General features: G+C 56.3%; 1 protein-coding gene across 1 annotated transcript in view; it reads right to left on the minus strand.

Annotated features, from left to right (window-relative positions):
* ASTN1 (astrotactin 1) overlaps nucleotides 1-5,578 on the minus strand; it is a 54,874-nt gene extending 49,296 nt beyond the window's left edge. The window contains exon 1 of the mRNA XM_066324713.1: nucleotides 5,296-5,578. Within this exon, the coding sequence (XP_066180810.1) occupies nucleotides 5,296-5,578 (283 nt within the window). The remainder of the gene's footprint in view (nucleotides 1-5,295) is intronic.
* Between the last annotated feature and the right edge of the window lie 9,297 nt (nucleotides 5,579-14,875).

Below are 14,875 nucleotides of genomic sequence, written 5' to 3' on the forward strand. Positions count from 1 at the left end.
CAGTGCTCTGCTCTCATGGGATGGTGACATATGATGGAAGGGGATCTCTGGTGGTGATGATCCTGGGAATTAAGTCAAGCCAGGGAATGGCACCACAACACCCCAAGAACTGCCTCCCACCACGAAGAGCTGGGACCAAAGAGCCGCCCTGTGTGCCAACAGCTTTGGGACCCACAGCCAGCACCCAGATGCAGGTGAGAGGAACAAAGCTCAACAGGACGCTCTTCTCACTTGACATGGAACTAGAAAAAAGTACAGGATAATGCAACCCTGCAGCCCCTCAGCTCCTGGTTCCCTCCTCCAGGGCCTTTTAGGAGCTGGGGGTTGAGGACAGAGCCTGAGGACACCATCTCCAGCAGTCCACAGCAGCAGGGAGATGTGTGGAACGAGCATGAGAGCTGACGGGTGTCACATCTGGCCAGAGCCGGGGCGGGCGGGCGCTCCGGTGGCCGTCACCCCGATTAGCAGCAGCCACATCCCACCCTGATCTGTCTCACAGCCCTGCAAACCCCCTCTCTGCAATCCCGTTATTAACCCAGGGAAGTCAGGGCCAGAGCCTCCAGCAGTAGAGCCAAGAGCTTAGCTAGGATTTAGCAAAAAAAAAAAAAAATTGATTAGATATTTCGGGGAGATATTCAAGAGCAGTTAAATATGCCCAGCTCATCGGTGCCTTTGAAAAATCTCACCCCTCTAAAAAATTAGAATTGATTTTGTATTTAAAAAGGAATCTATTTAATTTAAAAGTAAGATAATTTGAAATCATGACAGCTTGTATTAAGGCTGGAGTTTATGATAATCTATTAAAGTCATTGAAGTTAAGAACCATCTCCCACCCTCTGCTGCTGAGGCACCCAGGAGGGCAGTGGGGAGTGGGAAGTGGGGAGGTGAGGGGCTGCACTGCCCTATTTCAGAGCACACCGACTGGGCTGGGAACCTGGAGAGGCAGAAGCAGCTCCTTCAGCTCCTCCACATCGAAGAAAAAGAAATACCAGCATGCAAGAAACCATCCAGTATTTCAAGATCTTGAAATATCTGGCACCCAGAAAGCACAAGTTCAACCCGTCAGCTCTGCTTTCTCATTTCTCAAGTCGATTTTACACTCGAAAAGGTATTTCAAGACTTTACTTTTCAAACATTTATTGCATTACGGAGAAGGCGAAGGAGTCAAAGACACCGTCTTCGGCGCGGCTTTTAATTGCATCACAAATCTCTGTCAAGCCCAAGGGGCTGAGCGAAGCCAGGATGCTCATAAATACCCCTCGTGCTGCTTTATAACCTGCAAAGGATGGGGCCCAAAAAAATTAGCAGCCTGCAGGAGTGTGAATCCAGTTAATGACATATCAAATGTGGCTGGATGCTGCCGAGCCAAGCAGTGAGGGAGAAGGGGGTGTGAAGGCGAGCAGACAGGGAATACTGAGCTGCAAATTAGCATTTCTTAATGGCCACCAACCAGCAAAACGCTTCCTCCCTTCAGGAAAAAAATACAACTAACGCAACAAACACAAAACGAGACGAAAGGCCACCATTCCAAAATGAAGGTTTGCTTGATTGAAAGCAGGATGAAAGCAGGATGGAAGCAGGTGGTACTAAATGCAGGCAGCCCGGTGCGCAGCAAGCGGCCCCATCCCAGCTCTCACACCCTCAGCACTTCCCAAAAACTGAGGAGGTGGGAGAAAACCCGACAGGAAAATGGGGAGATGGTGTTGGAGTCCCTTTGGGGACAAACATATAAACCACTGTGGGGTTTATGGTGAGAGCCCTGAGCTGCTCCCCAGCAAATGCAGGCAGTGAGGCAGCACATACAGAAGAAGGCGGCCAGTGCAATTAAAACTTGCTCCACTCATTGGCAAAAAGCTGTAGAGCCTTGTCCAAGCATGTCACCTCCTCTTAGAGCAGATGTCATAACCCCACAGACAGCCCATCTGCTTTTGGAGGAACAGAGGAACCAGGCCCCTGTGTTTGGGAGACCAGAGCACCAAGGCACCCACAGCTGTCTCTGGCAGCGGGATGGACGCAGCAGGGAGGGTGAGACCCAGAAAAGGTGCATGGAAAGCAGGCAGCAAGCACTGCCTCGCCCTCTTGTGTAAAGATAAATATAAAGCTCATTTATATTTAAATAAATAAGTTTAAAAATAAACTTATGTTACTGGAGCTTCCCATTAGGGGTTATCAGGGCTCAGGAGTCACAGCTATTTTTGCCCAGTTCAACATCTCCCCCCAGCACTTCAGCTTTAATAAGCACCATATGTGGCTCTCCAAAGACCCCAGCACATCCTCAGTTGGGAGAAAAATCCATGCATCCATCAGTGGGATGCCACTGTGGCACGGAGGCTTCCCCAAGGCAGGGGAACCACACATGCCAGTGTCCACGGAAACTAGCCAAGCTCAAAAGCCCTTGAAAATTACTTAGGAGGAATTTGAGGGAGACTGGAGGCGGATGATACTCCACCATCCTTGGGCTCCCTGATCCAGACTCTCTCCCAGCTGCTCCCCTCACTAACCCCCCGACTGTAGCCACCTACCCGCATGCTCACACCCTCTCTGAGGGGAAATTGAGGCATGGGGAGATCCCCCCCAAGGGAGCCAAGGTGCCACTGCCACGAGCCTCTGTGAAGCACTTCATGGTGCTTCCAGCCCAAGCCCAGGCCCTTTCTGATCAGGGGCATCACCTGGGAATGGCCCAAGCCTGTCAGCCAGGGTGGGGGCTTACCTTTCCTTGGGAACCCCTTCCCTGTGCACAAGCCCTAGATCTGGAAAACACCAGAGCAGAAGAAGAAGCTGCCCAGCTCCCCCTGGTTCAGACACTGAACCAGACCAGGCTCAGCAGGTGGGTGGGGATTATCCCCCACTCCAAAATATTTATTATATATTCAAACTCAGTGAGGTGGGTGCAATTAAAGGGTCTGGTGTTTGCCACGGATGGTGCAAGCCACACTGTGTGAAGCCACACTTCTGGAAAGATGCTCAAACACACCCTCCACTCCCTGCACGAGGGCTTGTGAAAACACAGCCACTCACACCAGCTCCAGGCATCAACCTGACACAGCCATGACCCCAGCAAGTGTGCAGTGACAGCACTGATGGTCTTGGGTTTTTGGGCAGGGGAACCTCCAGACCCAGGGGTTGCAGCCTCTGAGTTGCCAAGTCTGGGTCTTGCAAGACTTCTGTGCATTTCAGAGGTTCTGCCATGCAAAAGCAGTGTCCAGGCTAATAGCGGTGGTAGTAGTAGCAGCAATAACAATAATAATAACAATAAAAATTATAATAATAAAAACAACACCCCCCACATGGTAAAACAGCACAAAACAGTAATGCCCACAGATGGCAAAGTGGCCATGCCAGCCTCAGGGCAAGCCCTTGTCTCACAGCAGAGAGGAAGATGTAACGTGACATCTCTCTGAAGTCACCAAGCCAAAACCCTGGCAAACAGGGGTGTTTGCCAAAACACAAGGTGTCCCTCTTGCCAGCCCAGCCCCAGTATTCCAGGCAGGAAGACTTGAACTGGGTTTCCTCTGTGTCTCCACAGCTCAAACCCCTGCATGCTGGGGGTTGGCACAGCACCGCGCACGGTCATGTTTTTGGGGGATCAATGTCCCAAGCCGCAGTGCCCCAGAGAGCTTGGCCAGTACCAGGACATCAGGGTGCACTGGCACAGGGCTTGTCATCCTTCTATTTGCCTGGCAGCAGAGAGTAGAGGCAAAAGCAAAGCCCTGCCAGGCATCATCAGAGCAGTGGGGGCTGCCAGGGCAGGCAGCTTCTTTCCTATGCTGCCCAGTGTGTGGTACCTCATAAATTTGAAAAATCCCTGAGGAAAACCCTACAGTATGGGCTGGGGTCATGCCCAGGAGCCTCCTCCAGGATCCCCACCCAGGAGCTCCCTGCTGGCAGCACCCGAGGTCCTGGGGCCCCATCGGGGTCTGGCTCCACGGGAGTGGGTCCGAGGGGTCAGGGGACAAGCACTCGGGTGGCCTCGGGGACACCAAAGCGGCGGGGGCTGGCGGCCATGCGTCCCCCGGCATCCGCAGCGCCGCTGCCTTGTTGCCACAGCAACGCTCCCGGGCCTCCGCCGCAGCATCCCGCAGCACGGGGCTTGGACCGGGAGACGGGGACACACCACAGCGCGCTGCTCCTCCTCACACGGCCCCTGGACTCCGGATAAACACCCCTGGCTGTCCCCACATCCCCTCCCCACGGCATCAGCAGCCCCTGTCTCTGCCTTTCACCCGGGAGAAGGGGGTGCCCACACAGCAGCCAGTGCTGCCCCAAGCCCACCCAGCAAGAATAACTTGGGGGTTTGAGCACGTGGAGGGGTCCATAGCCCATGGAAGTGATGAATTTCTGGGGAAAAAAAAAACCCAGTCTGGGGTCACTGCTATACACAAGGGTGGTACAGCGGGGCAATGTCACAACAAGCAACACACCAGGACCTCATTTTTGGGCCAACATCCAAACAAGGGTGGCATTTTGAGAACTTCATGGGACACCCAAGGTGCAGCTGGAGAAGCAACAGATGGACAAGGCTTGCAGGAGGTGACACAGCTGCTGTCAGGCTGCTAGGGAAGTGATGGTGGCATTTGCCCAGGGCAGGATGTTATGTGTGGGCAAGGAACTGCCATTCTGCACCAATGTCACCAAAAATGAAACATCTCAGTGACTTGCTCCAGGTGGTGAGGAGGGAAACGGGGCCCTGCATACAAGAGGTGGAGGCCTCGTTCGGCATAAACAAAGGAGCAAATCGTTGGCTTTTTTTTTTTTTTTTTTTGGGTGGAAAAAACCTTAAGGAGCCCATGAGATAAGGGCAGCTAAGCCTCACCCAAGTGGATGAAGAGCAGTTGGGAACCACCCAGACCATGCGAATAGGCCAGAGCCTAAAACCTGGGGGCAGAAGCGCTGGAGGCAGCACACGCAGGCAAGGATGGGATATGCTGGGCAGCAGAGTATTTTTCCATCAGGCTGCAGGAAAGGTGACTCCCTGCTCAGGGGCAGACAAAGCAGAAACCCTCAGGCTGGGAGCAGACACTGCGGGCCCCCCGCCAGCGCAAGCCGCCGGTGGCCATCGATCGAGCAGGGGACGAGCCCCGCGGGTGCCAACCCGGGCATGCACGGAGCACGCCCGGCCTGCGGCACCTGCGGCCGTGATGCTGCAGCGGGTGAAGCGGCCCCGGCGCCGAGATGCTGCAGCGGGTGAAGCGGCCCCGGCGCCGAGCCGCCGCAGGGCGCCCGCCCGCCGGTGCGGCAGGGAGGAGCCCCGCCGCCGGGGATGCTCGGGGCCCCGCCGCGCTCCCGCAGGCTCACCCAGCACGAAGTAGGGCAGCTCCGTGTTCTCCAGGTCATCCACCACCACCATCTCGCCGGGGAAATCGTTGCGGACCGAGAAGAGCAGCTTGGGCTCGGCGGCCGAAGGGCCGTGCATGATGCTGAGGTCGTTCTCCCGCAGGAAGGGCAGCGCCGACACCGTGATGCTCTTCAGCTTGCACTCCAGCTCCTTGGCCGCCGCCTCCGCCGCCGCCTCGGCGGGGCCGCTGCCCGCGGCCAGGCAGCAGCCGGCCAGCAGCGAGCACAGCCCGGCCAAAGCCATCTTGGAGCCCCGCGCCGCGCTCCCGGCGCCGGGCGGGAGGCGGCGGCGAGGGGCGGGGACCGCGGGCCGGCGCCTCCCCGTGCGGCGCGGCTCGGCGCGGCTCGGCACGGCTCGCTTTCCCCGGCCCCCCGCCTCTCCTGTCCTCCTCTTCCCCCGTTTCCATCCCCCCATCCTCGGGAAACCGGGAGAACTGCGGAGCGATGCGGCGCCGGGACTGCGCGGACTCCTTCCGCGCTGAGGATAGCGCGCAGGTACCACCAGGATAAATGACAGAACTCCAGAATCCCGCACCTCCGAAACCCCGGGCTTCAAAAATCCCAGGGGAAGTCCCACGAGATGTCATGGAAGCCAAAGCCCCCGAAGTCACCGACCTCCAAAATCCCAGAAAAAGTCACAGAGGGACCTCCAAAATAAGTCCCAGGAGAAGTCATGGGCCCCAAAGCCCCAGAAGAAGTCACCGATCTCTGAATTCCCCAAGTCCATATTAAATATATATCATTGTCTGTAAATGTGAATGTGTGTATACATACATACGTATATATATACATATACACATATTTATGTGTATATGTGTATGGAGTGTAAGGGCAACCCCAAACCTGCTGGATTTGGATATTTTTGCCGGATACAGATGCTTCTTATTTTCACCCTTTTTAAGTGAGCACAAAGCAGCACTGACGGCTTGTCTGACAGCCACATCTTCCTGCAGACACCTGTGGTCCCCACTGCAACCAAAATCTTCTGATGGAAAATGTTTTCTTCTTCCACTCTGGGGGAAATGCCCAGTCCTCATCCCAGCAGGAATACATGGTGATCTGCTGGTTTTCCCCGCGGGACTCTCCTGATGGCAGACAGCTCTGGAATACGGTGTGGAGGCATCAGAGAGCTCCCACTCCACAGCTCCACACCATCTCCTCATGGGAACACAGCCCCATCCCACCTGGCACCTCCAAAGAAAACCAGACACAGCAGATACTTGTGATTTTTTTTTTCTTGTGTATTTTTCTTTTGCAGAGCTCTCCACCTCCCTTTGTAAGGTTTCTCTAAATTCCTCCTCCCTCATTTGTGCCAGTTGTGATGCTTAACATTCCCCAGGGTCGGCATCGAGGGGGGACAGCTCTGTGTCCCACACACCCCAAAAACTGCCTGTTTTTTCTCCAGAGTGATCTGTATTTTTAACCCCATGTATTTTTAATTTCCATGACACTTTGGGCAGGAAGAACTATGCTCACCAGAAATTACCCATTTTCAACAACCAGAGCGAAGCACTGAACTAAACCAGTGGGGTTGTAGTGTTTCAGCAGGGCTGTCTCCCTCTGGCACCAACTGGCTCAGGATAAGGAGAAATCAGGGAAAATCAGAAAAAAAACCCGCCAAACAAACCACAGTCCCCCACCACCCTAAAAAAAAAAAAAAAAAAAAAAAAAAAAAAAAAGGAAAAATGAGCAGTGGTGTTTTTAGGCGGTGGCCTTCCTTTTGTGTTTTTTTGGGGGAGCACAGGGAAATCCCATTGGATGACTTCCAAAAGGCGTTTTCACTGCTCTTCTTTCACCACAAACTCATTAAAAGAAGCTTTTTCATTCTGAAAAATAATAAAAAAAGACGGTGTAATTGCATTATTATAGGGTGTCTCCTACAAGGTCCTTTCCACCCTCCCGTTTGGAAAGGGGATGCATCCCCAGGAGCAGCGCCCCTGGAATGCCTAACGACACGTGAGGAAGAGCAAGGAAAGGGTTTGGTGGGAGGTGTGAAGAACACAGACGGATAAATAGAACACGTATAAAAAAAAACCATCCGAGAACACTAAATCTGGTGGCACTGACAGCGTCCTCCTGCTGCTCACCGGGAATGACCGGCACACGAGGCTGGACCAGAGAACCTGTCAACGTGGATCTCTGCAAGTGCTCCAGGTTGGCGGGGCTTGGAGCAACCTGATCTAGCGGAAGGTGTCCTTTCCTATGACGAGAACGGGATGATCGCTACGGTCCCTTCCAACCTCCCCCTTCCCGACCCCTGACATCCCGGGATGATCTCTAGGGTCCTTTCCAAGCCGCCCATTCCCGGGCCCGGACATCCCGGGGCTCGGGATGATCTCTAGGGTCTCTCCCAAGCCGCCCATTCCCGGACATCCCGGGGCCCGGGATGATCTCTGTGTTCCCTCCCAAGCTCCCCATTCCCGGACATCCCGGGGCTCGGGATGATCTCTGTGTTCCCTCCCAAGCTCCCCATTCCCGGACATCCCGGGGCTCGGGATGATCTCTGTGTTCCCTCCCAAGCTCCCCATTCCCGGACATCCCGGGGCTCGGGATGATCTCTGTGTTCCCTCCCAAGCTCCCCATTCCCGGACATCCCGGGGCTCGGGATGATCTCTGTGTTCCCTCCCAAGCTCCCCATTCCCGGTCCCGGACATCCCGGGGCTCGGGATGATCTCTGTGTTCCCTCCCAAGCTCCCCATTCCCGGACATCCCGGGGCTCGGGATGATCTCTGTGTTCCCTCCCAAGCTCCCCATTCCCGGACATCCCGGGGCTCGGGATGATCTCTGTGTTCCCTCCCAAGCTCCCCATTCCCGGACATCCCGGGGCTCGGGATGATCCCTGTGGTCCCTCCCAAGCTCCCCATTCCCGGTCCCGGACATCCCGGGGCTCGGGATGATCTCTGTGTTCCCTCCCAAGCTCCCCATTCCCGGACATCCCGGGGCTCGGGATGATCTCTGTGGTCCCTTTCCAAGCTCCCCATTCCCGGTCCCGGACATCCCGGGGCTCGCTAACCCCGGGGCGGGAGGCGGGAACGGGCCCCCCCACGCCCCGCCCCTCCTCTCCTGGCGAATGGGAACGCTCGGGGCCGCCGGCGGCGCCTGTGATTGGCTGCGGCCGCTGCATATATTATGGCGCGGCGCGGCGGCCCCGCGGAGCGCGGCGGAGCCGGCGGCAGTGGCGGGCCGCGGCTGAGGGAGCGCGGGATGGTGGCGGCGCCGCCGGGGCCCGCCCGCCCGCCGGCACATGGCACGGCCCGGAGGCGGCGGCGGGGCAGCGCCCGGGGCCGCTGAGGCGGAGCGGATCGGAGCGGGACGCCAAGGAGAGGCGGCCGGTGCCCCGCCGGCGCTGATTCGGAGCCTGGGGTGAGTGTGCGGGGTCGCGGGGAGGAGTTGTGGGACGGGGTTGGGGCCGGCGTGGGAATCTCGCAGGCGGTGGGGGAAAGGAGAGGTGCGGGGCGAGCAGCGGCCCCGCGAGGGCGGAAATCCCGGGTGCCAAGGCCGGCTCGCTCGGTGACCTTGGTCAAGTTGTGTCCCCGCTCCGGGCTCGCTTCGCAGCCTTCCCGGGAGTAGCGGAAGGCACCGAGTCCTTGGAGGCGGGAGGCGCCCCGCCGTGGGGCCCGACAGGTGAGGGGCGGCTGCGACCGGCCCGGTGGGACCGGCTGCCGGCGGGCCACCGGGATACACGGGCTGCCCGGGATGCTGGGACCTGCTGCTGTGTGCTGAGTGCGCTGCTCGGTGTGAAATGCCGGGTGAGCCATCCCGCGGCCGCCGAGACCGGGGGAGATGCCCCCGCCAATGTTAAAGCGCACATTTCTCCGTTGGGCACCGATTAATCAATAGCCTGTGGGGGAATCGCCCGTTCCCCGCGCCGCAGGGCTCCGCTCCACCACCCGGGGCATCGGGTCGAGCCGTGGGTGCGTGATCCTTCGGGAGATGTTTGCTCGCCTCCGGCATCTACCCGGCACAGTAGCGACAGCTCCGGGAGCCGGGGGGTCCCCGCTGCCGGGCTCCGTTCCCTTCCCGAAACACTCATCTTTCCAGCAAGAAACAAAACTCTGTGTCTTTAAAGCGCCGGAGAGCATCAGCTCTCGGCGCAGCGACGCTCCCCCTGCCCTGTCCCCTCCCCAGGGGACGCCGCCCTGCAGCGGCCGTGGCGGGTCCCGGGGTGCCCCCGCTGTGGTCCCGGGCACTCCGAGCACGGCGCTGCGGGGCCGGGTGGGACCTGCCGGCAGATGTCAGTGTCCCCTCTCTCAGCAGCCAGGAGGGTCCCTGCCAGCCCCGGAGATGTTGCAAGGAGGCCGCTGCACTTTTCCCAAAGCGGAGCTGGTTTTGGTGGCCGTTCAGTGACAATTTGGAGACCTGGGGAGCAGCAGGGTGCTGGGAAGGGGAGTGGCCACACTCTGACACCCCAGAGGAGGGCTCCCTCTCTCTGCCCAACACCAGCCACCCGCCACCTTATTTATCCTGTGCCGCTAACGTTGAGCTACACTTGTGCATCACTGCCCGTCCGTGACACTTGTCACTCGTGCGAAGGCATGGCAGGGAAGGGAAGCAGCGTTCCTCACCCTGCACTGCCCCCAGCTCCTGTATGAGGAGGGTACCGGGCATGCAGGATCTGTTCCAGGGAAGGAGCCATCCTCCCTGGGGAGGAGGCTGCGGTGCTGCTCTCTTTCCTTGGCCCCATGTGCACAGGCTTGCTCTTTTTCCTCATCCCCTCGTGTGCAGGGATGCTCTCCTCCGGTCCCAAAGATCTTTCTGCAGGGATTCTTTGGTCTGAGTGAGAGCTCGGCGCAAGGTGGGGAAGCTGGAGCTGTTGTTGCCGTCACTGTGCTGGGGTGGGGGGTGAAACTGTATTTTGCACATTGCTTTATTTAAGAGGCTTTTTGCCTGTAGGTGTGAAAGTCTCGGGTGTGCAAAGCCAGAGGGCAGAACACATGGCACTGGCGCGACTCGCTGCACACAGCTGCCATCTCCCCTGACAGCGGCCCAGGCTTCAACTCATTTGATGTCTTATGCAAATCCTGGGCTCCCTGAGTCCTGGGATTTTCTGCTATTTTCCTTTACTCTCATCTTCAAGTGTCTCGCTCTTGAGGATGTGAGGAAAAGCTAATAAAAGGAACCCAAGTCATTGAGTCCCGCAGGTTTTCTAACTGATCTCATGAGCTGAGAGGAGGGCAGTGACTTAGAGTCCCTCGGCTGTGGGGACTGAACGGGCTACCGAGGGTGGCTTGCGGGAGCCCAGTGAGAATCTGTTCGCAGCCACGGTTGTGATCTTTGAGCACGGCGGCTCCGGCAGGACGGGAGGCTCCGAGGTGGCTGTCCCCACGCTCGCCGCCTGGAGCCGTGTCTCCGAGGCCGGCTGCCAGGTGGCTGCCAGCACCCCGCCGTGCCCACTTTGCCGGCGATTACCGCGCTGCTGTCGCTCCGGCGGTGCCTGCTTCGCTCTCTTAATTACCCCGGCAGATCAATGAGGCCCTGGCGCTTCCTTGGGAGCGTGCGGATACGAGCCCGGCCGTGCAGCTCCTTGCAAGCCACAATCGAGCCGGGGCAGGGGGCGGAGGAGACGGCGTAGGCAGGGAGAGGCAGGGCTGGCTGTAGGGGGGTGGGTTCCACGAAGCCCCAGGCGAGACGGGTGGCTCCAGAGCAATGGGAGCATCCTGCAAAAATTGAGCCCTTTGGAATTGTCTGTCCCGAGGTGTTCAAGAGGTGGCCTGGGCGCCTGTGTGAATTCATACATAGACACAGCTCAGCCGAGTCAATCCACTTCAGACGCTAAACTGCACTTAACCTTTGCCCAGGCTCTTTTAAGTGGCCTTAATTTGATAAAGCTTTTCCATGTTTAATGAGAAGGTGACTCAGTCACTCGGTTTGATGTTCATTCCCACTAAAAGGCATCGCCAGGGAGCTCGAGACCCCTCCCCATCGCTCCTCCACAGATGCACCTTTGCTCCCACTGTGCCCAAGGAACAGGCACATCCCAGCAATGTCACCAACTGCTGTCCTGTACCTGCCATGGACAGTGGGCTTTGCTTTGGCTCTGGGCTTCAGTTCAGCATGGACAGAGGTAGTTCCAGAGTCCATCTGGAATCTTCCTGTGCTTCTCGACGGCACCTGGCAAATACCACTGGCCTCCTCCCCAGAGCATGCGTCCCAATTTCTGCATCTCAATATCTGCTCCTGCAGCATTAAAGGGCACAAATCAATGGTAATGTCCCTAACAATTAGCTAACGTCTTAATTATCGAACTCCGCCTGATTAGCGGTGGAGCGCGTGGCTCTGGAGATGCCGTCGGCATGGAAGCAAGAGGGACCTCGGCATAACTCTGATGTTACGCTGAGGATGTTGCTGCTGTCGCTGTCAGCTCCAAGGGCAGAAGAGGGAGGCTTTTGCAGCTCACCTGAGCACCCCCATACCCATCTCACATCCCTCCTTCAGCCTCTCGAGCAGTTTTGGATGAGGACACCACCAAAGAAGTGACCCCAGAAATTGCCTCTAGAAATTGCCACAAGCTCTTTTTGAGATGCAGCTCATGACGAGTGACAGTGTGGGCCATGCATCAGCCGTCTCTGGAGGAACACCAGCGTGTTCTGCTGCAGGCAATGGGGACACAAGTGGGCTGCAAGAAGCTCAGGAGGACTTGGCCCTGTAAGAGGTTGTGGTCCTAGGAAAATTCACCAAGAATATTTGCTTTGGCACTCTTCCTTCAATTGCTTTGGGGTTTTTATAGAAGGGGGAAGATGAGAAAAAAAAAATTAACAAGCTGGAAGTTTTCCAACTTTTGTGATGCAAAACCCTAAATCAAAAGGAAGAAGAAAAAAAAAGAGTCGTCAGATGCTTCTCATCAAATCTTCATTTTTTTTTTTTTGGATCAAGGAAAAGTGATTAGAAAGTTATTTCCAGCTCTAGTAGTAAGGTCAAGGGGGTTATTTGTTTCTAAAGAGCTTTATTCTCCCCAGCATCCCAGGAGGGTCCTAGTGTGAGCACGTGGAGGTGCACCCCAAAAAGCATTGCCCCAACCCCACAGAGCAGCAGTGCAGCCCTTCTTCCCTTCAAATCAGAGCCAGTTCCTCCAGCTGCAGGTATTGAGGGCTATACAGAGCTATGGCAATATCTGCACGTATTTATTTTCTATAAATCCTGATCGATAGGAGGAAATAAATTATCCCAGCTGACAGTGGTGCAGGAAAGCTGCTCCATAGGGGATAAGCTGCTGCATAGCTCAGCACAGCCCCCACACAGGCCTTCCTTGCCCGTTCCTGCCTGACTTGGGACTCCCAGTTCCTGTTGGCAAGGATGCTGTCGTGCGTCAGCACCCGTCCCCAAGCAGGAGCTCCCTCGGAGGTGCCGGCACACGCGGTGTAAATAAGAGGGACGTGTGAATAAAAGCTCACTTCGCAAGGCTGGAAACTTTGCTTCATACCAGGAGGGAGTCTTCACTGGTTTTGCACCGGTTTGCCCCCACCAATTGCTGGAAATATCAAATCCTATTTTTACTGCTCTGTAGTAAAACATGAAGTAGCCACAGGGAAACATCCTATGCTCAGCCTCGAATGTCAGAATGAGCTCCCCAGGGAAGGCATCAGAGCAGGCTGGAATGGTTTCTAGCTGGTCTAGGGACCACAGCCTAAGGGAAAAGGCAGCCCAGAGTGGGTCTATCCACCGCTGGGCTGGGAGAGGGGAACTGGAGGGGAAGGACAGCATGGGAAGCCCCTCTTGGTGAACGCACATGGAGATGCCTCCCAGGATAGTAATGGCAAGGGGCTGGTTAGTGCTGGTGGGAAGCATTTAACATCTGGGATGGTTTGATGGAGAAGACAGTGCTCTGCCTGCTGTGTTCCGCCCCTCTGTGCTTTGAATCAAAGGGAGGATACTCCTGTATTCTGATTTACACCAGGAAAGCCTCGGGGAGGGTGGTGAAGTAACTGGTGCAAAACGTCCCTACCAGTCTGTGGTGGTGTGAAGAAGTGATAGAATGAGGCCGATATCCCATGGCACTTGTGGAAAAGCATCTCCTTTAACTGCTTAAAATCCCCTTTAAGATCCCCTGTAAGACCCAGGCTGTTAGAGACCTGTGTGGAGCGAGGGGTGCAAGGAACACAGCCAGGGAGCAGCCCTTGTCCAGCCCCACCTCAGCTGGAGATGGGTCAGGAGCCACTTAAAACCCATGGATGATGGCAGGGGATGAGGAGATGGGGTGTGCCAAGCCTGTTTGTGCGGCAACAGGCAGAGTCCCAGCGCACCAGATATTTAAACAAGGTGTTTCGCTGTCACAGCCATATTTAATGCTACAAGCAGGCATGTTTCCACGGGCAGGGTTTAGAAAGATGCTGTTCAAGGATGCTTTACCCTCCCTCAGCTTCTCAGCTGAGATCCAGAGTGCTACTCTCCTCCTCGCTGTATGGGAAAGGGGTCAAATCACTGAGGGTTTAGCCTGTGGTCAGTATTCAGCCATCCATGAGGTTTACGGCCAGACCCTGGCTCCCTCTATTCTCTCCTGGACACGGCAGCTGGTCCTGAGTCAGCACAACAGCAGGACCCATGGCTGCAGGCAGCGTGCACCTGGGGGGGTTTAATCTTGGGCTTTGAGGATCTCTTTGGTCCCCAGGCCACATCAATTTTTAATTGTACTAGCAGATATTCCTGGGGAGGGGAGCAAGGTGGAGGTTTGCTTCAGGCAGACAGCATCCCATCTTGCCTGCTCCCCCTCGGCCTAGCTTTGGCTGCAGGCAGGGAAGCAGGCAGGGAAGGATTAGGGGGCAGCCAAAGTGCCTCGGCTGCTCAGCCGTTGCCCACAGCTGGCAGCTCCATGAGCCTCTAGCATTGGGTCCTGCCACGTTTTAGGGGTGACAGATGCCCCCTCCAACACTGGAGGCACAGAGTGAGGAAACCAGCCTGGCATTGCCTGCCCCCCACTCCAGCATGGGACAGGTTGGGGCCAGAATTTGGTCACATCGTGGCCGTGGGGGACTTCACGTGCCAGGAGCTGGAAGCAGTGACTGAGATATTATGTGGCTGCCTGCCAGACTGGGAGAAACCAGGGTGACACGTGAAAAAAGAGTGTGGGGGAACAGAATAAGCCATGCTGCTGCTCCTGCCCACCCCACTGTCCTGGCACCCCAGCATGGTGATGCAAAAGTCTCAGCTTTCGTTTAAAATTCACAGGGCCCCAGCCTCGAGGGCTGAGCAAGAAGCTGAGAAAGTGTAATCAAAGGGCACCCTTAAGGGTTTAAAAATAGAAGAGAGGGAGAAAAAAAAAATTGGAGAAACATATTACTACATGTTAAAGCATGATGATTCATCCAGCAAAGCCCTGTTTGGGGGAAGGCAGGGTTGGTGTGCACTCAGCAGTGATGGGTATTTGGGCTCCAGCCGCCTTCCTGGAACAAAAACCATCTTCCCTGGCAGTACGGCAGCAATGGGGTCCCTGTTTTGAGGCAAACAGCTGTTGTTGCCTCACAGCACATCTGGTCTTGGCCAAACCTTGCAGCTCCCCATCTCTCATTTCCACTGGCAAATTCAGGCTCTGGCCTTGTGCTTGCTG

The sequence above is a fragment of the Sylvia atricapilla genome, chromosome 9, assembly GCF_009819655.1.
Source record: "Sylvia atricapilla isolate bSylAtr1 chromosome 9, bSylAtr1.pri, whole genome shotgun sequence".
NCBI classification, from domain to species: domain Eukaryota; kingdom Metazoa; phylum Chordata; class Aves; order Passeriformes; family Sylviidae; genus Sylvia; species Sylvia atricapilla.